Source organism: Natator depressus, chromosome 9 (assembly GCF_965152275.1).
Source record: "Natator depressus isolate rNatDep1 chromosome 9, rNatDep2.hap1, whole genome shotgun sequence".
In the NCBI taxonomy this organism is placed as follows: Eukaryota; Metazoa; Chordata; order Testudines; family Cheloniidae; genus Natator; species Natator depressus.
Window position 1 is genome coordinate 2,177,722 of NC_134242.1, and position 22,652 is coordinate 2,200,373.

A 22,652-nucleotide genomic window follows, 5' to 3' on the forward strand; every position below is an offset into this window, starting at 1 on the left:
CTTCAGTCTCTCTGGTCACTCAATAGCAGACCTCAAAGTGGCAATTCTTCAACAAAAAAACTTCAAAAACAGACTCCAGCGTGAAGCTGCAGAACTGGAATTAATTTGCAAACTAGACACCATCAGATTAGGCCTGAATAAAGCCTGGGAGTAGTTAGGTCATTACAAAACCTCAACTTAATATCCCCAATACTAATGTCTTCCTACTGTTACTCACGACTTCTTGTCATCTGTCTGTAATGGGCCACTTCAAAAGTTATTTCTCCTCCCTTGGTATCCTGCTGTTAATTGATGTATCTCGTTAGATTGACCTAACCAGTGATGAGCTGCCAAAATCTTAGCAACCGGTTCCCTCCTCACCCCACAAGGGGGTCATTGCCCACCCCCGCCCCCCGGGACTCCTGCCCCATCCAACCCCCCGCGTTTCTTGACGCCCCCCCCCAGGACCCCTGCCCCATCCACCCCTCTCCCCTGTCCCCTGACTACCCCCAGAACCGGGCAGGAGGGTCTCGTGGGCCACCGTAGTGGGTGCCCACCCCACCCCTAAGAGCCAGAGGGACCTGCTGGGGGGCGGGGTGGGGAGTCCCGGCGGTGTTTACCTGGGGCAGCTCTCAGGAAGCATCCGGCAGGTCCCTCTGGCTCCTAGGGGTGGGGAGCGTAGCTAGGGGGCGAGCAGGGGGAGCGGCCACTCACCCACTGATCACATCAAAAGTCGCGCCTTAGGCACCGACTCCCTGGGTGCTCCGGGGCTGGAGCACCCACAGGGAAAATTTGGTGGGTGCAGAGCAACCATCGGCAGCTCCGCGCCCTGCGCCTGGCCCCAGCTCACCTCCGCTCAGCCTCCTCCGCTGAACACACCGCCCCGCTCTGCTTCTCTGCCCCCCACCCCGGCTCCCCGCGAATCAGCTGTTCGGCGGGAAGCCGGGGCAGGCTGAGAAGCAGGCGGCGGCTTCCCGCTCAGGCCCAGGGAGGCAGAGGTGAGCTGGGGAGGGGAGCGGTTCCCCTGCGCCCCCCCTCCCCCCGGGTTACCTGCTGCACCGCGGGCAGCCCTCCTCGTGCCCCCCTGCCTCAGCTCACCTCCGGGCTGGAGCACCCATGGAGTCGGCACCTAAGGCCACTTTTGGCCGGTTAAATTTAGAAGCCCTTTTAGAACCGGTTGTCCCTCGCGGAACAACCAGTTCTAAAAGGGCTTCTAAATTTAACAACCAGTTCTAGCAAACCGGTGCGAACCGGCTCCAGCTCACCACTGGACCTAACACTTGGTAAAGCAACCCACATCCTTTCATGTATTTATACCTGCTCCTCTATCTTTTACTTCATGGATCCGATGAAGTGGGTTCTAGCTCACGAAAGCTTATGCCCAAATAAATTTGTTAGTCTCTAAGGTGCCACAAGACCAAGGAAAGTACAGAGAGAAACAGGGAGAGAAAGGGGCAGTCTCCTTTCAAAATACAACCAGTGCCAGCTAGTATCACTGATCTGCAAAGCTTCCAGGTGTAGGTAACTTCTCTACTAATACTAACAAATTTATTTGAGCATAAGCTTTCATGAGCTACAGCTCACTTCATTGTAGCTCACGAAAGCTTATGCTCAAATAAATTGGTTAGTCTCTAAGGTGGCACAAGTCCTCCTGTTCTTTTTGCAAATACAGACTAACACGGCTGCTACTCTGAAATCTACTAATACTGACAGACATACTTCAGGAGGGTGTTGGAAGAGCTAATTAGTTAATTGAAAAAGCTATTTTGAACTGGAATAGGCTCATGTTGCTAATAGGCTGATTTGACATAAACAGGACTGCGATTCCAGAAAGATTAGTAAGACACGTCTCTGTCTTCTTCATTCTCAGGGAGGAGGTGGAGTCCGACCTGACGTTCCTGGGCCTTCTGATAATGGAAAATCGGCTGAAGGCAGAGACCAAGCCTGTGCTGGAAGAACTCAGTGCTGCCCGCATCAGGAGCGTTATGGTCACAGGTAGCTGCTACACAGGGACATTCTTTTATGCTGTTGCTTGGGACTGGCGTTGAGTAGAAGAAATAGTGACTTTCAGTCAATTGTATCCCAGGAAGCAGCCGTGTTAGAGTCACGACTCCTGCTTGAACCACGTGTGTGTGTCCCTGAAAATCAGCCCAGCCCCTTCAGACAATTATCCCAGCCCCTTGAACTCCTAATGCAGCCCTGGCTTCCTCCTCCATCAGGCCCCCTTTCTCCACAGTCCAGCTGCTGGGCTGACTTAGGCTCAGAATCTCTCTCCCTGCCCCCGGCTATCAGGCCTCTTGCTGTCATCTCTGGTTCTGCGTAACGTGCCAATGACTCTGTCCCACTCCCTTCTCTGCCTCCCCTCCTCCATGTCCCCCTTGTCCTGCAATGAAAGTGGGAGAGCGGGGTGCTGTGGGGGGATGGCAGGAGGGTTGCCAGGCGTCCAGTTTTCGACCGGAACTCCAGGTCGAAAAGGGACCCTGGTGTCTCTGGTCAGTAGTGCCGACCGGGCCGTTAAAAGTTCAGTTGATGGCACAGCAGGGGCCTGGGGCTAAGGCAGGTTCCCTGTCTGCCCTCGCTCCACGCAGCTCCCGGAATTGGCCGCCAGGTCCCTGCAGCCCCTAGGCCAGTGGGTGGTCAGGGGGGTGCCGCAGGCTGCTTGTGCCCCACGGTGGAACCGCGATCAATGGGAGCTGCGGGGGCAGCGCCTGTGGGGCCAAGGGCAACGCATGGAGCCTCACTGGCCGCCCATGTACCTAGGGGCTGCAGGAACCTGGTGGACACTTCCTGGGAGCCACGGTAAGTGCCACTGGGACCCCGCACACATGCGCGCGCGCACACACACACACACACACACACACACACACACACACATCCCAACCCCTTGCCTCAGCCCAGAATCCCCTCCCACACCCAAACTCCCTCCCGGAGCCCACTCCCCGCAATCCCTCCAACACCTTGCCCCAGCCCTAAGCCCCCTCCGTCACCCCAAGCCCTTCATCCCCGGCCCCACCCCAGAGCCTGCACCCCTAGCCGATGCCCTCACCTCCCTCCCGCATGCCAAACCCCTCAGCCCCCAGCCCAGAGACCCTTCCTGCACCCAAAACCCAGCCCCACCCCAGAGCCTGTACCCCCAGCCGGAGGCCTCACACCCCTGCACCCCACCCCCCTGCCCCAGCCCGGAACCCTCTCCCGTACCCCAAACCCCTCATCCCTGGCCTCACCCCAGAGCCCACACCCCCAGCCAGAGCCCTCACCCCCCTCCCACACCCCAACCCCCTGCCCCAGCTTGTGAAAGTGAGTGAGGATGGGGGAGACCGAGCGACAGGGGCGGGGGGAGGGGGGGTGGAACAAGCAGGGGTCCGGGCCTTGGGGAAGGGGCAGGGGTGTTCAGTTTTGTGCGATTAGAAAGTTGGCAACCCTAGATGGCAGGAGAAGGACTCAGTGAGCTTTCTCATGGTACAGTTACATTGTTTGTGCTTTCTTGGTTTTTGCCCCTTTTTGGTACCCAGCCTACCCTAAGGCTGTGCCAGGACAACTGAGGAATTTTCCGTCACTGTTACAGCAGCAATTCAGCATTTAATTCTTTTACCTTCTTCCAGGCTGAACCGGTACATAGGTCCCCTTCTGACAGGGAATCCATTAGTATTTTCTCAGCTGGATTCAATCCAGACCAGATAAAATGTTAATTTTAAAGGCAGGCCTGAGCTAGAAAAATTCATTCACATTCAAAATGGCTGTGGACCATTTTTCTGTGCTGTTAAACAACTGCCATTTTCCACTCCAGCGTTTCGACAGTGGGTAAAGTGAACTCTGTGTATATCAAAGGGATTGTAAAGCTCTGTGGTATCCTTAGGATGAACGGTACATTGTGAATGGAAGGCAACAGTATTATAAAAACATGCAGATGCAACCATTGAAATCTCTCTGGTACCGAGAGTCTGTGAGATCACATGGAATTCAGGGAAAAGTTTACATTTCCTCCAGCCTCAAGGTTTAAAATCCACATTAGACAAAACTGCAGATGACACCTCCCCCCCCCTCCCCCGACTTGATTTTTCTAGGTGACAACATACAGACAGCGGTTACTGTGGCCAAAAATGCTGGCATGATTTCTCAGACCAGTCAAGTGATTCTCGTTGAAGCAAACGAACTATCAGGTTCCCCCTCAGCATCCATCACCTGGAAGCTACTGGAAGAAAGCAAACCGAATGGCTACAGAAACCTGGTGAGTGCTAAATGGGCAGGTCTCAGGTGATGGGAGAATAAATGGTACACTGGCATCTAGGCCCTCTTACTGATGCTGGTGTAACTCACTGGGGTTACTCTGGTACTCCTGACATCAGAGACTGCCTGTTAGTCCCCATCTGTGCTACAGAACATGCTGTGTTGGGAAAGTGTTTAAAGAGAAAGTGATCATTAAATTGCTTTACTCGTATTTCAGTGTGTTGCCATTTTAATGAACTGGGATGTGACTTTGTTAACGCTGATTTTGCAAACCCTTCTAGACTAGTCTTGAGAATGGCTTTCCAGGAGCCATGTTAAAGGTTTGTCCCAGTCCCACTGGTAACCCCAGCATGGTAGCTGAAACCTGTTTCAAGACTGTGTCTTCATATGGTATGTTGTGTGGGGCAGCTGGCCCTTAGACTTTGTGAGCATGCCCGGCAGGGAACAGCCTTGCCCTGACTAGAAGGGGTGGAACAGAGGTGAGCAGAGAGGAAAATCCCTGTATGTGCAAGTAAAACATTGATTAGATCAGTTTTAAAAAATTATGTACACAAGTTGTAATTATGGTAAGAAAACACATACACAATGACACCGAGACATGTGCCTGTGATGGTGTCTTTTTCCCTGCCAAAGATCAATATTAATCTGAGTCACTGACAGTTGGAGGAGTGGATCCCTATTTGACAGAGCTCGTTACTGGATGTAGAGGGATGGGAGAAGATGACTGCAGGTGTCCTTGGAGAGGTCCCCAAAGTTCTGAGTGGGTCCCACTTGCCTGTAATCCAGTTTCAGCAGCATCGTTAACATCCTAGGTCCCGCATCGGGTATTATTAATTCTACAGTTTATTGCCAAAGAGCTGTGGCCTGAGAAGAGCCAATATCTATCTACATTACTTACCTGGTCCCATTCCCCTAGCATCTGAGCACCTCCTAATCTTTCATGTGTTTATCTTCACACCACCCCTGGCAGGTAGGAACTGTTATCCCCCCATTATACAGATGGGGAACTGAGGGGCTAAGGGACTGGCCCAAGGTCACAGAGGAGCAGGGATCTGAACCAAGGTCTCCCACCTCCTAGTCTAGTGTTCTAACCACTGGACATCCTTCCTCTCTACACAATAGAGCACCAGGGTTTGAGTGCAGCCAGGTCATCTTTTAAGTCCATCGTATGGAAATAACTCTGGCCTGATTTATAGGAGACTTACATTCAAGTTGGGGGAAGATTCCGCTCTGAAGTTGGACGTAGCAGTTACCATTTTGCCATGAGTGGAAAATCCTACCAGGTCATTACACAGCATTTCAGCTATTTACTTCCGAAGGTAAGTTGTGGGCTATTTGCACTGTGGCCCTGCTCCAGGTAAATTCTGGGGAGATCATTCTTAGAAGTGCTCTCGACTTGTTTTGCTCACAACAGTCTAGTTAAGTCGAACCATTGCATATTTAGGATTAAGCTGGTGACTCAAACAACCTGCCAGTCCTTTGTTCCCTGATTTCTTTTTAGCGGAGGCACAGTGCAGGTTCATTCATTGCCCATTCCGTTTTCAGATCCTGCAGAAGTCCCATGTGAAGTGAGTTTTAGGACTTATGCTGCTCCTTATTCACACTCATCACTGCTGGACTTCTTAACCAAGTGGAGTTGAAAAAGCACACTAAAGGATTTTCAATCATTTTCTCCTTTCAGCTCCTGGTCAATGGGACAGTTTTTGCTAGAATGTCTCCAGGTCAGAAATCCAGCCTGGTGGAGGAGTTTCAAAAGTTGGAGTAAGTTTTTTTTCAAAGTGCTGGATTAATTCACAGGCTGGAGGGGAGTCAAATGAGAATCATCAGCTCCTGTCCAGCAGCTTGGAATTAGAACTGGAAACTGTGTGCCTGATGGGAAATCCCAAATCTGAGTCTCCTATGAAAATATAGCTTGGAAAATATTTCCCCTAAGCACATTAAAGAAGAGCCACTGAGGGGGTCTGTGATAGCCTTATAGTCCCAGCTAGCAGGCTGGGCAGCCCAAAACATAACATGTCCCGCACTCAGACTTTCCTGTGGTCTCACCCATCTCACATGTGTCCTGCTGCTTCACTGGCAAGAAAAAGAGGAGCTTGTCGCCTACACACAAGATTTAGGGAAATCTCCCCGAGTTGCAGCTCTGCTGATGCTGGTGGCATTTTCACCTCTCTCTCATCAAGACCTATTTTGGGGTTCGAGAACACAGTGGAAGAAGCAGCTAGGCTCAGTCTGCACCAGCACTAGAGGAACTGGGAGAATTTCAGAAAATCTTCAGTATAGACAGCTGAGGTGAATTCAGTTCAGGAGCACACAAAATCCAGAGTCCTGGGCATGACGTATTTCAGTCACCCAGCCTGCCAGCTGGGACTTTACCGATGAAATATAAAGAATAACTTACACTAATGTAGCCCCTGTCAGGACCCCAGTTATGGGAGGCAGGCGGGTCAAGGACAGGGCCTAGGCTGGAGAGGACATGGTCTGAGTTCAGGGTACACGGTCCAGGCCAGAAGCAGCAGTCTATGCAGGAGGCACGGTGTAGGATGAGGTCAGCGTGAAGGTCGAGGAGCCACACTGGGTTAGCCAAAGGAGCCAGCCAAAGTGGGATTAGGGGAAGCTAGGAAGGGCGAGATGTCAGGAATGGAGCAGGGGACCAGGACCAGGAGCTAGGCAAGGTGTCAGGAGTGCACCGCAGGCTGTTCGCAGCAGCAAGCCAGTGCTCTGCCTAGTTGCCAAGGCAGCCCCCGGCAGTTTTCCCTAGGCCTTAAATAGCGTGCCTGGGCCAGTCAGGGAATGTGGCAGGCTCCACCAGCAAGGATCTCTGTGGGTGGGGCATCCAGTGGTAGAATCCGTAGGGCTTACCAGCTGCTATTCTGCATGTCCCCACACTGTCAGGAGGTGGTGTAGACATCACAGCCACCCAGGAGCCAGCAGACCTGGGTTCCAGCCCTGCAAGTCCTTGCAGCCCTTTCCATCAAAACATTAAACTAACCCCCCCACTCGCTACAGGGCTCCCTTTTGCCCGTGCTGAAATGCTGTTTGGTTTGGTTTGCAGTTACTTTGTGGGCATGTGCGGAGACGGAGCCAATGACTGTGGGGTGAGTGGAAACCCAACTTAAACATTGTTTGAGAAGCGCATTTCAGTGCCAGGGAAATACTCCAGATTTAGTAGCCCTGGAGAAGCAAGTTTTCCACAGAGCAGCTGCATTAAGGACAGCGGACTTAGGCCATGATCCTTCAGTGAGTTCCACCCAGGGACCAGAGCCATCCACAGGTGGAGCTTGTTGCAGAATTAGGGCCTTTGAGACCAATCCCATCTCCCCTAAAAGCCAATGAGCTGAGGCCAGGATGCCAGGCACACAGGGCTGGCAGCCGAAACCCGGAGCATGCGGGACATCAGCTGAGACCCCGGGTGCATGGGGACAGCAACTGGGACCCCAGGGGTGCTGCAGCACCCCCCACACCTCTAGTTCCCGCTCCTATGTCCTGGTGTATGCCAGGGAAGGCAGCTGGAAGATACAGCTGACATGCCATAGGAGGGGACTATGGAGATGAGTTAGAGCATCTCCCAGAGGGACTGGCCATGCCCCATCACCAGCCTGTATTGGGCACTTCTGGGGTGACACTGGCTGGCTCCCGGTGCCCCCGTGGAGTACACGGATGGCGTTGATTGGCGGGCTGGCTGGCCAGTCAGTGTGCATTGCCGGCAGGAGGGTACTGACCAGCGCTGTGTATTTCAGGCTTTGAAAATGGCCCATGCTGGGATATCGTTGTCTGAGCAGGAGGCGTCGGTGGCTTCGCCTTTCACGTCCCAAACCCCCAGCATAGAGTGTGTGCCCGAGCTGATCAGGTGAGCACAGGCTCTTCGCACACTGCTATTGCAGAGAAATTGGTTCCTGTCCCACGTTACACCTGGGCTTTCACAGCAGAACATACATCAAACTCCATGGCCCTGAGGATGCGCTTTGCACTGCTCCTGTCCAAGAGCACAGCTTTCACTACAAGGACTATTCATTTCCTCACAGCCGCGAAGCGGGAGGCCTGCCACAGCTGTGGAGCATGTGGCTAAGAATGGGTTCAGTGCCAGGGAACGAGGAAGAAGAAGAAGGAGCCATAGAAAGAGACACACGTGTCTGTTGTGCTAAATCTGGGCACTGCTATAGTGTCCTCCATCACAGGGCCCTGCCACACTGTCCAAACAGCTAACAAAATAACACCTTGCGGTGCCATCCCCTGAGGATCTCAAAGCTTATAATGAACCCTTGCAATGCCCTGCAAGGTAGGGAAATAACATTATCCCCATTTTACTGATTGGAAAACCAGGGTATGGAAGTTGTGGACTAGATCCTGCTCCTGTTGAAGCAAAGGGAAGCAGGACTGGGCTCTAAATCAGTTGCCCAAGGCTACACATGTCATGTGACAAACGTCAAGGATCACAGAACAAGTCACTTTCTTCCGACACTGAACAAGGAACTTTATCAGAATAAGGGAAACAGTGTTATCCTGAGCACTTCTCTCTCTGCTGCTTTATTGTAGAGCTTCTGCCTAGAGCCTTTTCCAACAACCCACCCACCACAGCTTAAAGGGACAGGATTTGTATCTACACAACACAGTGAGCTAGTAGGACAGTTGGGAATAGAACCCAGGAGTCCTGACTGCTAGAGTACTGCTCTAACTAATAGGCTTGCTGCCTCCCAGAACACTCCTCTGCTTTGTTTGCACTTGAAATTGATGAGCTACTGGGTTTCATTGTAGGAAGGCCAGGGCCCTGGTTTCATGCAGCTGAGACAGCCATGTTCCTCCATTGATTTGAAAAGCTCGGGGAAGAGCCCCCTGGTGTATTGTTGCCTTACTGAGAACTCTTCGCACCCCCAGCACACTTTACATTTTCAATGCACTTTATAAGTGTCTTGAGGCGAACGGCATCAGGACTACTCCCATGAGTCGGGGTTAGCAGGGTCACTTCCTATTGCTGCAGAGCAGCATTGCAGCAAAGGAATTCATTGCTACAGAATTCTGATTAGGAAGTACAGGCCCAAGCGATAATTTGTCAGGGATTCATCATCCCATAACTCATGCACTACTTTTCAACCCGACTTTCAAAGGACTGAGGAAAGCTGCACTCCCCGCCCCCCCGCCATCCTCTAATCATTATCATCTTTTCTCTTCCGTCACAGGCAAGGTCGCGCTGCTCTTGTCACTTCATTCTGCATGTTTAAGTACATGGCACTGTACAGCACCATCCAGTATCTTGGTGTTCTCCTGCTTTACTGGGTATGGCTCTGGGACCGGGAGTTTGTCAGTTAGAACAGAAGCAGGCCACTGCTCCCGTAGAGGGGGAGGAGGGTCTAATGGCCAAGACACAGCCAGGAGAGCTGGTTTCTTCTCCCAGCTGAGCCACAGACTCCTTGTGTGACCTATGGCAAGTTGCTGAACTGCTCTGTGCCTCAGTCTCCGCATCTGTAAAATGGAGCGACTTTTGCCACTGAGTTCAGGGGGAGAAGGGCCAGGCCCAAAGCAGAGCCAGACAAATGCACACACAGAAGGCAAGATGCAGCATGCTATCTCAGGCAAAGGCATGTGCACAGGAGATGGAGGGTGAGAAGAGAGGCTAAGGGATTACTTGCAGAGGGGGGGCTATAGGAGAGGAGAGAGGTACTTTGGCAGATGAGCACAGGGAAACTTTTCAGCTGTTAAAAAGTGCATTGGCTATTAATGCCAGAGCGCCCTAAATTGCCTTTGGATGGAGCCTTCCCATTTAGGGAGGAGGGATTTGCATTCAGAAATCATCTGGTATCAAGAAAAGAACTTGCCCCTTCAGATCAGTCTCTCTTCATTTTTTTGAATGAGCTGGAAGGATCATTAGCCTGCACAATGGCCATGCACAAAACGATTGTATTTAGTGCAAGCTCTGCGACAGTGCCTCTGTTGGAAGGACTGTCACTCATGGTGCACATTATCTGGCTAGAATCAGAGGGGTAGCTGTGTTAGTCTAGATCTGTAGAAGCGGCAAAGAGTCCTGTGGCACCTTATAGACTAACAGACATATCAGAGCATAAGCTTTCATGGGTGAATACCCACTTTGTCGGATTATCTGGCTGAATAGCATTCCCAAGGCTTTCAAAACAAACTGCAGATTATTAGCCCTATGGAAACACTGTGGGTTTATGAAACAAACAACCCTAAGGCAAATGTCTGATTTCTGTTTTCTTTTTGTTTCTCCTTTCAGCAACTAAACTCCTTTGGGAATTACCAATTTCTATTCCAAGATCTGGCTCTTACCACTGTAATTGGTATAACAAGTAAGCTCCATAGTCACCTTTTGTGTCGCTGTGAGAATAGATCTCAGCTAATTTCCTCCCCCTGGACGTGTATAATCCTGCACACTGAAAAAGAAAAAGAAAGCTACCCTGCAGTGAATACAGTATATTTAAATCAGCAGAGAGGGCTTACCGCGCAATAAGAGAAAAGGGTTGTGAGCAGATGGGAAATCCTCGGGGCTGGGCTGATAGGCAGCCAGATCTGGAGTGACTCTCAGTACCTAGGAGAATTCCTCATGGGAGAGAAAAAAGAAAAGGAGTACTTGTGGCACCTTAGAGACTAGTCTCTAAGGTGCCACAAGTACTCCTTTTCTTTTTGCGAATACAGACTAACACGGCTGCTACTCTGGAACCTGTCATTATGAGAGAGAGACAACAGCAGCTTGTGCAGAGAAACTTGAGGTGGAAAGGAAACTCAGGGCCTTCTCTCCTCATGAGGCAAGGCTGGAAGATCCCAGGGGCAGCAGTTACAGAGGAAGCCATGCGGAAGTGAAAGAGCGTAGGGGTACACTGCGGGAGGGCCCGATAGTAAGCCACAACCAGTGGGGTAAGGTCAAAAGTTCGCAGTCCCCAGTTCAACTGCAATCAGAGAAGCTCGTTTGCTCCTTGATAGAGGTTAAAATCCCTGGGACCAAAGAGTAAAATCTTTGTGCAAGCAGCCAGCGTGACCATGTAGAACCCAGCACTGGGTGGCCCAACAGATTTGTTTAGAACCCCTTTGGGGATTCACAGCTTGTTCCGAGATCTGGCTCTTGTCACTATAATTCACTGCAACAGCTGTAACAAGTCAGCTCCGTAAAAGCCTGTATGGGAGAGAATGGGTCTGCAGCTGATGGCCACTCATAATACAGCATATAATAAACTGAATGCCCATACAGCGCATTACCGTTGTGCATTAAAGAGATGAGTGTAATGTTATAAGGGAAAGTGGGGGAAGGAATAGCCTCATGGATACACTCTCCTCTGCTCTATCTTGCCACTGTAGACAAACAAGACAGCTTTACTGTGAATTTTCTCCATAGCACTCTCCACATTTAAAGACCAGGATTACAGATTTACATCATAAGATCTAACACTGTGGACGCACAGATCTGAAAAAGAGGCCAGGCAGGAAAGAGGTTTTCGTTTAAGGTTGAAAATGGTTCGGAGAGCTAAGGCAGAGACGCGCAATAAGGATGTGCCAGTCGTCAGAAGCAGTGGAGTAGAAAGCTGGGCACTGCTGGTGGAAGGCGGAAACCAGTGCTAGATAAGAGAGAAGGGAAAAGAGAAAGACAAGTTTGAGACAGACAAGAGTAAATCCCTGGGGAGCTCTAAGAACAGGGAGAGTAAGGACAGGGGTGCTACGCCTGCAGTGCTTTGTGAGTGTGTGAAGGCAGACAGCAGTGCTCTGCACATGGTGGGGTTCAGAGAGCTGGGGAAAGACCTCGATTACATCAGTTTTAAAAGTGCCAGCCATGACTCTTGGTGCCTGATGAGAGCTTCCTTGCTATGAACCCCCTGCTTGGCATCAGGATATTCCACTGAGCTTTTCCTCTCCCTGATGCTAGGGTAAATCAGGAGTAACTCCCCTGAAGCCAAGCTAGCCACCAGCGTGCCCATGAGGGGACCAGCAGGCCTGGGATTTTTCCAAAATAACTTCACAGATGTCAGATGCTGTTAATTAACCCTAAATGGCTGATAATATAGTGTTAAGCTGCTGGTATCTTGGATATACTAGTAAAAAAAAACCCCATTCTTCTATCAGTGAGTTTGAACGGTGCCTACCCAAAGCTGGTCCCATACAGGCCTCCGGGCCAGCTGATCTCCCCTCCCTTGCTGCTGTCCGTGGTCCTGAACATCCTGTTCAGTCTGTGCATGCAGGTTTTTGGCTTTGTGACCGTCCAGAAACAGCCCTGGTACGCTCAGCACAACATCTACAGGTAAGCCCCATGCTCAGGACTCCAAACACAGTGGGGCTGGCGTACATGTAGCTACTGACAAGCTTGGGAACTGGGCTAGGCCCAGGCCCCAGAGGAGTGATTATGTGTAATATAGCTGCTGCTGAACTCAGCAGGATGGTCGAGCAGGAGAGACCAGAGAGTGAGCTCCCAGAGCACAGGTACTGCTAGGCCAGGTGGGGCAAGGGGAGGGTGAACACCTGATGACGTTCATCACAGTGCTCAGACTCACTCTGCGTGCATCTGCTTTGGCAGCCACATTGAGGAGGCTGGTGGAGACTGGCTGGGGTTTTCCTTGAACGAGTCATTGGCCCTGGTGTGTTACGCATAGTCCAGGAATTCTAGATCACTTGGGTACAATTTCTAATAGCAAAAGGAAGAGTATCTGGGCAGTAGTTACTGCTGCCAAGGTTCCTGTTTGGTTCCATGGAAATGTCAATATGCCGCCTGGGTCCCATTACAACTGATGGCAAAGATCTGGGAAGGGGAAGTGTGGTCTAGTGGTTTGCGCACAGGCACAGGGTGTCAGGAGACTGGGGATCTAGTGCTACCTCTGCCATTGCCTCACTGTTGGGCAGGTCAATTCCCCTCTCCCCGCCTCAGCTTCCTCATCTGTAAAGCAGGGATAACAAAAGGTACCGCCTTCTCAGAGCTGCCGGAGGCCCATTCATTAGTGACTGAGAACGCTCTGGGAGTCCCAGTTGGAGGCTGGTACAGCCTTGCCGGCTGTCATTACTGACCACAAGGCCTCCTCTTTCACAGTGCCTGCCTCAGCGGGAATAAAAGCCATGTGGAGAATTCTTCCTCCGCTGCCACCATCGGCTTCACTGGGATGGAGCATGCAGATGGCAGAGAGGGGGTGGACAATGGCTACAAGAGCTATGAAAACACCACAGTTTGGCTCCTCAGCACCATCAACTGCCTCATGGTAGCACTGGTGTTCTCCAAGGGAAAGCCTTTCCGGCAGCCCGTATACACTAACTGTGAGTACAATGCACTGATTCTGTGCGACAGGCAGAGCATGGCCTGGCTCAGAGCCCGAGAAAGCCAGGTCACTAGGAAACACCTTGGCAAAAGCTTTGCTGGCCAACATTTCAAAAATAGGGGACCAACAATTTTTCAAAAGCATCTAACTGATTGAGACACATGGCTACAATGGTTCCTGGAGCTCAGCACCTCTCAGAATTTGGCCCAGGCTTTGTGGATCTTTGATGCTCAGGATCTGAGCTGGTGACTGGGGCACATTTCAGTAAGAGAGGAATCTAGAAAAGGGCAGCCTGTTTATCAGCTCCCCTGAACTGGTATGAAACAAACTACAAACAAATGGTATTTGGTGTCTGGTTGGCTGGTGGGGTGGGCGGCCTTTCCAAGGCTAATGTGGATCAGACACACATGTCAAAAAGAGAAGAACCAGAATTAAAGTGCCTGCTACCCACTAACCTTTGCTTTGGGTATCTCTAAGAAGGCCTGTGCCCCCTGTAGCATGTTGATAAACCAATGTCTGAGAGGATTAGAATTCAGGGCTTTAGTCTGGGCCCATCCGAAAGGAAAACTAAACCAAAACCAGAACATCACCCAGTCAAGGGCCAGAATAGCAATGAGAATCCAGAGCTGACTGCCTATTAACTCACTGCCTGGCCCCCACAAAGACAAATTGAAAAGGAGAAAGTCCCTGGCTCTGTCTGGGAGTGCGCTCTGATGGCCTCTGGTGCCCACCTGGGAGAAAGCACTCCTGAGCCCCCAGCTGGCCGCTCACAAGGCCCAACCAGAAGTCAGAAATGAAGAAAACCTAGGAAGCTGTCTAGGCCTTCGCCTTGCAGCACAGCTCTCCCTTCCTCACCTCTGTGAGATTCCACCAGGAAATGCTCAGTGGGTCCAGCCCCGACGGCTGCAATGGGAGGTGTTCATTGGGCTGATAATCCTTTCTGAGGGGCTGGTCCTAATGTTCCCAATCAGGCAAAACTCTCTTGGAATTTTCCTTGCTTTAGGGTTGAATTAACCCAGAGTGAGGACTGCATGTCTGGCTCTTTGTTAGGGGCACTGGCGGGGAAGGGCGTGAGCATCACATTTCTCCACAAGATGGTTAAGAGGTGACTTGATTGTGATTGCAAGTACCTGCCTGAAGAGATTTCTGATAGGAGAGGGCTTCTCAGTCCAGCACACAAAAGCGAAGCAAGATCCAGTGGCTGGAAGCTGACAACAGACTCATTCAGACTAGAAATAAGGGGCACACTTTAACAGGGAGGGTAATTCACCCCTAGAATACCTTACCTAGGGATGTGATAGATTCTCTGTCACTTGCAGTCTTTAATTAAGATCAGAAGTGATGTCCTGCGTTCCATGAAAGTCAATGGCAAAACTCCCGTTGACTTCAACAGGAGCAGGATTTCACCCTAGATTTCTTTCTAAGCACAAGTTACCGGGCTCGATCCAGGAATCACTGGGTGAGGTTCTCTGGCCTCTGTGATGCAGGAGGTCAGATTAGATCACAATGGTCCCTTCTGGCCTTAAAATCTATACATGTAAGGCTTGTCTCAGCCTCGCATGTGTGCCCTTGACTGACCAATGCTGGGTTTTTTTTACTCGGTTTATTTTCCTTTTGCTCCAAACTCTTCCCAGTTTCACTGAAGTTTTGCATGGCATGGTAATGATGGGGGAGATACTCAGGAGTACATGTGAGCAGCTGCGGACGCTCATAACCACATTGTTTCACCTGACTGCTCTTGTCCCTTAGACATATTTGTACTTGTGCTAGCAGTACAGCTGGGCATCTGTGTCTTCTTTGTGTTTGCCGACATTGACGGTCTCTACTCCCAGATGGATGTAAGTATCATGTCAGGACGTGTTCTCTGTGCTCTGACCCTGTATTTCATTAGAGCCCCCGGATGGGTGAGGTCATATCTTTTATTGGACCAGCTTCTATTGGTGAGAGAGAGACAGGCTTTTGAGCTTATGCAGAGCTCTTCCTCAGGCCTGGGTGAGGTAAGGTCGAAAGCTTGTCTCTCTCACCAACAGAAGTTGGTCCAATAACAGATATTACAACCCCCACCTTGTCCCTCTAAAATCTTGGGACTGGCATGGTTACAACACCACTGCCTACTGTATTTCGTTAACAGTCTGCACTAGGATCACATCTGACATCAGGCACAGAGTCTCACTGGGTGGTCCAGTAAGTCTGAAGCCACGCTAAGTTTAAAGTAGGGTTGAGTCAGATGAGAAGGACCGAGCAGTTCCTGGGGCTCTGGGTATATGCATTCGGTCACCTCTACATTGCCAGACTGAAACCAGCTTGGATCTGGGCACTCTTACCACCTGATAGCTGGATAGAGACCTATGTGTATTGTTCGGTCCAGTCCCTACCGGAGAGGTGTCTACATTATCAAACCCACCTCACTCGGTGTCCTTGTGGAGTGGGTACACCTGGAGGTGGCCACACCAGGTCAGTGTTAAAGCATGGGGCAGGGGCGGGGTGTGGAAGCTTGCACGGCTGCCATCCATGCTGGCCCTGCTCTGCAAGCAGAGAGAGGACGGCATTCCCTGGGGCTGCCGGCAAGCGCCTTGCACCAGCACCAGAATCACAGTCTAAGAAAACCCAACTGTAGTCTAACGTGTGGCACATGCTCACAGTCCAGAGTCTACCATGGCCTAGCCCACAGTGCACTAAAGTAGCATTTGAGTTCAGATAGCAATGTCAGGGCTACAGTAACTGCATCAGGAAATAGGGACATGCAGGAAACAGATCTGAGATTTCACTGCTCCTTACCAACCAGCCATGCTGAAAATGCCTCTCCCTCCAGAGCAACTCCCAGCAAGCAGCGCATGTTGTAATTGGACAGCTACAGTTAACAGAATCAGCCACTAGCTGGCACTTTAAAGGAAGCATTATCCCAGGTAGTTCCAAACCCACAGTAACACATTCTCACCATCGCTGTTATAACAGACTAAAACTGGCTCTGGGAAGAATGGTCATGACAGCGATCTTATTCGAATCTGCTTGGAAGAGAGGAATTTAGTTTACATCATAGATAAAGCCTCCATCTTTGGTGAGGAAAAATAGAAAAACGTGGGAACCCAAACTCTGGGTGAAAGCACCAATCCATACTTTGGATCTGGGCTCCAGTCCTCAAATGAGTTGAGCCAACACCAGAGATTCCAAGACAGCCAACCTTTGGGAAGTTTGGATCTGGATTCGGAGCGGGAATGACCTCTCTCTCGCTCTTGGTCTTTAAAAAAGAAAGAGAGAAATTAGATTTCCTGTTGCAAAGCTGCAGCTCTATTTTCTCTGCTGAGTCATGAGATTAAAGGCTATTTCAGTTCTTCTTTATGAGGGTTTCATCATGCTAGAGGGCAAGCTCACCTCCGTCAGCTCAGCAGGTAGTGGCTACTACATCCAGCCAAACAAGGATGCTGTGCTCTGATGATGTCAGCTCACACAAATGCTTGCAGGTGCACACACATTGCTGACTGGCTTCCATCTCCCTTTCTCCCAGCTCGTGTGCACCCCGACCTTCTGGAGAGTCTCCATGGTGATAATGCTGCTGGTCACATTTGCTGTGTCCTTTGTTGTAGAGGTGAGAGCCTGTGTTTAATTTCACCTTTAAGATTGTCCAAATAGCAAAATGGGTCTGGACACTCCCCACTCCCTTGTCACTTGCAGAATTAATGGCAAACGCTTTTACAAGGGGTGAAAGGAAGGACTCGGTTGCACGGTGGAGTTGGAGGTGGCAGTCGCGGCTACACAGGCTCATAGTGCCAAATGCTGTGTCTGTAGATGGGCCCGTTCATAACCAACAGTCTCACGCGGGTAGGGCTGCTAGGAACAGCCGACAGCAGCCCTGGGCTTGGGGGGCACATTTACTACTACAGGGGTCAAGAGGAACTGTGTACACCCTCCACCTCCTCTGCTATCCTGGCCTATGCACCACAGTGCCCAATTGGTTAATTATGGACTATATTCCTGGCATCCGGCACTGGGCAGGTCAGGCACCAGATGGGGGGGACTAAGGTCTGAGCTGGTAGGGGGACTCCCGTGCTGCTAAGAATTTCATTCTTCCCCTCCCTGCAGTAGCTTATCGGCAGGGCTCTTTCTGCAGAGGGAGCCCAACCGGCTCCCAAAACTCCACAGTGCGTTCTGGGGAAGGATGCTTTTCCCAGGGTGTTAGCTCTGCATATCACTCCCATATGGCAGAGGTCCCTGCCCCGGCTCAACCAAGCATGGGAACATCTAGAAGAGCAGCGCTCACTGGGATCCAAATGTCCAAACCTGGCAGTAGGCTGCTGCATGCCAGCCTCAGATCCTTTCCTCATGAGATGAGCTGCTGGCACTGGGACCACTGCTTCTGCTGGGTGCTGGCCCATCTCTCAGGGCCAGAGAAGGGTTTGGATTTTCTTCCTCATCTGCGGAGTTTTCCACTCAAATGCTGCAGATTAGCGGAAGGAAGGGAGGCAGCTCTCATTGAGAAGTCAGACCTGAATGGTCGTATCCACAAGGAGGGACTCAGCCCCAGGGGGCTGGCTCCTCCAGAAGGCGGCTTGTGCCCAGAGGTAGGCATGGGGCAATGTCCTTAAGCAACTACTGGTTACTGGTGAGTAACTTTCCATTTGCCCACCACAGACACATCCAGCTACAGCTTCACGAGCTGCAGAGACACTGCAGAGAGCGGTGTAGGGCAGGCGGTGAAGAACACCATATCCTGCTGAAACTGCAGAGGACACCTAGATAGGTTTGAATGTGATCATCCAGAGTGGGCTTTGACCAGAAACCCCCCAACTTAGCTTCTCAGGGAAGCTGTTTATGTGAATTATTCATAGGCTGGCGATCCCTTCTGGTTTACAGCAGAAGTTAATTGTGTGCATGCAGAAAGCATGAGATTCCTCCTCTGTACAGACAATGTGGCTCTGGCTTATTTCCATGCTGGACCCTCTTTCCTTTGCCCCCACACACTGGCTGCACGGCAATGAAGCAGGTCAGTGAAGCTGGTGGGGAAGGGAGGCGAGTTGCAGCTTGAATTTAGACCTACGGGGTATTGAAGAGTTCCCAACTCCTTGGAGCCACACAGAGTTTGTTAAAGGAAATACACCTGCCTGTGTGCAGAGAGGATGGTTCAGGGTGTTGATCACGGGAACCTTTACTCTTTAGGTCACTGCTCCGTTTCCATCCCAAGTCAACAGTAGCCAAATGGTGTACCGGCAGTGGATGCTGGGAAGCCCATGTGAGCAGCACTGGTGATCCCCCTCCAGATCCTAGTGGATCAATGGCCCTGCTTGGCACCCATTGCTGGCAGCTACCCCAAGGGACCCAGGACTGAATGAACATCGAGAGATGAACTCCTCTCTCACCTTCCAGTAATTAGGCAGTGTGGAGTGAAGCACCATCCACCACATTGCCAGAAGCCCTCAGTACCTTGGGCTGATTTTCAGAGCTGTGAAGGCCCAGTGGTTTGAGTGGGGTGGCTAGGGTGTAACTAGCGACAGGAGTGTTAGAGCTGAGGGTTTGAAGTGGACAGCCCAGGGTTTGTGAGGTGAGGTGTATCAGCAGGACAGGGTGGGAGAGTTGCTTTCCCACTCCTTGTACCAAGCCTGTCCTGCGGTAGAAGGGGGAAAGCCATGCTCTCGTCTTGTCAGTAGTTCACTCTTGGCCCTTACTCTTGCAGGAGGTGGTCATTGAAAACAGGGCCCTCTGGATGCTGCTCAAAAAGTGCTTCCAGTACCAGTCCAAGAGCCTTTACAAGAGGCTGCAAAGGATGCTGGAGCAGGACTCAGCCTGGCCTCCTCTGAATGAAACCGTCTTCTCAGAGTCCAGGATGATACCAGTGGAGGACAACAGGGTAGCTTACAGGAATCCGGTGTTTGAAAGCAATGAGGATATGGTCTGAAGGAAGTGGCAGGGCAGATGCCCAGGAAAAGGCTGCAGCTGGCCATGAAAGGAGTAGGCCTGAAAGACGTAAGGCTAGAGCTGGGATTGGCTGAATCCCCACACCTGGCTGAACTTCTGGGCCCACATTCCCCATGCCGGGGTCGCTTTGTGACACACCAGAAGCATAACGTGGCCCTAAATCCGGCTCTGGTGGCACAGAGCCAGTACAGCGGTTTCCCCCACAGGCAGCCCAGGTTGTGTGGCACTGCCCCAGTGAGCTGTGGCCGCTGGCACCGGGGTAAGTCAGAGGAGTCCTCAGCCACGGCGCAGGCCAGGGCCTTATCTTGGTAATGAGCAGAGCCAACGCTCCTGCCCGCAGTGCCCCTCAGAGAGCATGCAGAACTCGGCTCTTTGTTGAGGCTGGACACAGACAGACTCTCTGGTTCCCTAGCTCCCAGCTTCTGCTGCCTCCTGCTGCCACACAAGGTCTCCCTGAGTCCTGGCCTGGTCTGAGCTGTCATGGAAGCTTGGGGGTTGGAAATCTGGATCCCAGCAGTTCAGGGTGTTTGGATTCAGCCCATCACGGTGGTAGACTGGAGCGGTAAGCTCAGATCCCAAACTGGGGACCCGATGACCCACCCAGGCTGAGATGCACGCAGGGTAGGAACAGAGTTGGAGGGACCAAAGGAAGCTTTTCTGGCCCTGGCTCACCCCTGCAGTATGTTAGAGCAGCCTCACAGCTGCTCCGATTTTTGCCTGAGCTGCACATGGCCCACTCGGGGCCTTAGACAGCCAACAGAGCCCGAGCCCCCTCCAAGAATCACCCAGCCACGGCTGCAACAGGGACAGTGCAGAGCCGTTCTACCAGCTTTCTGCTGCCAGGGAGCCTGCTCACACGGAGAATCTTTAACATCTTTGAGGACTTCCGCAACTCAGCCAGGGTCAGGGGCCTATCACAGGAGTGGGGAGGGGGGTGAGGTTCTGTGGCCTGCAACGTGCAGGAGGCAGCCTAGAGGATCCTATGAAATCCTGACGTTCCCTTCTGGCCTTGACATCTATGGTTACGTCTACACTGCAATTAAAAACCCACATGGATGTAGTTTGGAGGAGGCGGGGGGAGGCATTGCCCCCCCAAACAGAAGCGAGGTGTGGGGGGGTTACATGGGGTCATGTACCACTCCCCCCCCCCATTTCTACGAGTGCCAACCTGCCCTGCAGGGCTTGCTTTGCTCGGCCTGCTGGGGGTGGGAGGGGGTGAGAAGAGGGGCTCTGTCCTTCCCACGCTGCACCTCCCCCCACAGCACATTTCGGCTTGGGGGGAGCAGAGGGGGTGGAGCGGTCCTAGTGCCCCCCTGTTTCCTGTATAATGGTGAGTGCCCACGGGGTGGGGGGGGCAGGGCAGGGGTTAGGGTGGTGTTGGGGGAAGAGACAATGGGGAAGGGGGGTGGGCTGGGGGAGAGGACAGAGGGGAGAGGAAGGGGGAGGGGATGGGGAAGAGAAGGGGATGCGGTGGGGGGAAAGCAGTAGCCCATCAGGTGGTGTCCCTTGGCGGCAGCAGCAGCCCCAACAGGGAGGCGGCCCCAGCAGCACCAGGGCAGCGACATGGCTGCAGCAGCCGGTGCCTGAGTGGCTGCCAGCAGCACCTGGGGCCCCCCCGTTAAGCCGTTCCGTCCCCTCCAGCACCGGCAGCCCGGGTACCACTGCAGGCGGGGGGAGAGAGCCAGTGAGCCAAGGGAATTGGCTTCAATGTGCACGTCTGCGTGCTTTGCCCCCCCCAAATACAGTGGTCAAATGACACCTGTGGAATCCCGCAGCTGGCCCGTGCTAGCTGACTCGGGCTTGCGGCGCTCAGGCTAAGGGGCTGTTTTATTGCGGTGTACATGTCCCTGGGAGGTGAGAGGGCCCCAGAGCGTGGGCTGCAGCCCAAGCCCCAGCGTGTAGACTGCACTTAAGTCTGAGCCCCGCGACCCCGAGTCATCTGGCACGGGCCAGCCATGGGTGGCTAATTGCAGTATGGACAGACCCCATTAGTCTATGAGAATCTCCATGGGGAGACTGGAGGCCTTCAGCACCTCTTTACGTTGCCAGAGTAGCATAAAGGGACCTTAGGGCAACACAGAGTCATACCCCATCTCTGTGTTTGGAGGTTGGATCGGGAATCTGGGTCAGGCCCATCTCTAATAATGCTCACAAATGCTCTTACTCTTGCTGTTCTTTTAAATGATGTAGCTGTAATATAAGACCGCACTTTATTTTCAAATTAAAATCTATTTTACAGATATAAAAACATTGACTTCAGATAGTCTCTCCTTGATTAGTGCGTGTTTCTGGGATTTCCATTTTCTAAAAAAACAAAATCTAATAAAATTGCTGAGATTTGCAAATTAAGTATCCTGTTCTATGGACTAGAGCAGGCTCCCAAGTGTTCCCACCCAGCCTTGCTCCCCTCCTCCAGCTCTCTTGGGCTGGGCAACAAAGCTGATAAAACAGTCAACAGAAGAGGGATTTTGTTCGCTGATTCATGTGGTTTCACACCCTGCATATTGTCATTCTCTGTGACACTTCAGGAGACTAGGAATTTTTCACACTGATATATCTGAAACACTGAAAAGCCACTTTCACTCTAAAAGGAACACTTGAGCATGAGTGTGCGTGTGTACTCCATCATAGCCCTCTCCAGTTTGGCTTTCACCCCGGCACATCCTGAAACCACTCTCAAAGTCTGTTCTGAGAATTCTTCCTAGCCCAACCTCAGAAGTAGTACTCAATCCTCATCCTCCTTGACGGGCCAGCCGACTTGAACACTGCTGCTGATGCTCTTCTTGAAATGTTGTCCTTCCTTGCGTTCCAGGATTCTGACCCATCTTGATTCTTCTCCTACTGCTCCTTCCGCTTGTTATCATAGCTAGTTTGGGTAGGTCTACTCAAGCTGGAACCCAGTGCAGACAGACCCTCTGTGGAAATTCCTTAGGGTTCTGCCTGGGTCCCCTTCTCACTGCATAATCACACCTGCAAACACAAATTTAACTACCATCTCTATGCTGACAGTGCCCGGATCTCTCTCTTTTCTCCACACCTGTCTCCTTCGGTCCAGACTAAAATCTCGGCCTGTCGCTCTGACACCCCTCACGTATATCTGAGCTCAAGCTCAGCGTAGCTAAACTACAGCCCCTAATCTCCCCACACACCCTAAGCCCTCCCTGATACCTCCTTTATCACCCACCACCAACTGGCCCGTCACTCAGGCCCAGAACCTGGGTGTCATCTTTGATTCGGACCTCTCGCTGTGTCCTCACATCCAGCCTATGTCTACACTGAAAATGTTCTATCGACAGA

The 22,652-nt window shown here is 51.7% G+C and overlaps 1 protein-coding gene across 1 annotated transcript in view; it reads left to right on the plus strand.

The window, feature by feature from the left end:
- LOC141993742 (putative cation-transporting ATPase 13A4) overlaps positions 1-20,418 on the plus strand; it is a 66,398-nt gene extending 45,980 nt beyond the window's left edge. The window contains exons 18-30 of the mRNA XM_074963331.1: positions 1,850-1,974; positions 4,044-4,207; positions 5,403-5,525; positions 5,888-5,967; positions 7,259-7,301; positions 7,944-8,053; positions 9,381-9,477; positions 10,433-10,505; positions 12,268-12,442; positions 13,223-13,443; positions 15,195-15,283; positions 16,951-17,031; positions 19,114-20,418. Coding sequence (XP_074819432.1) covers positions 1,850-1,974; positions 4,044-4,207; positions 5,403-5,525; positions 5,888-5,967; positions 7,259-7,301; positions 7,944-8,053; positions 9,381-9,477; positions 10,433-10,505; positions 12,268-12,442; positions 13,223-13,443; positions 15,195-15,283; positions 16,951-17,031; positions 19,114-19,335 — 1,603 coding nt within the window. The 3' untranslated portion in view covers positions 19,336-20,418. The remainder of the gene's footprint in view (positions 1-1,849; positions 1,975-4,043; positions 4,208-5,402; positions 5,526-5,887; positions 5,968-7,258; positions 7,302-7,943; positions 8,054-9,380; positions 9,478-10,432; positions 10,506-12,267; positions 12,443-13,222; positions 13,444-15,194; positions 15,284-16,950; positions 17,032-19,113) is intronic.
- The last annotated feature ends 2,234 nt before the right edge of the window (positions 20,419-22,652 follow it).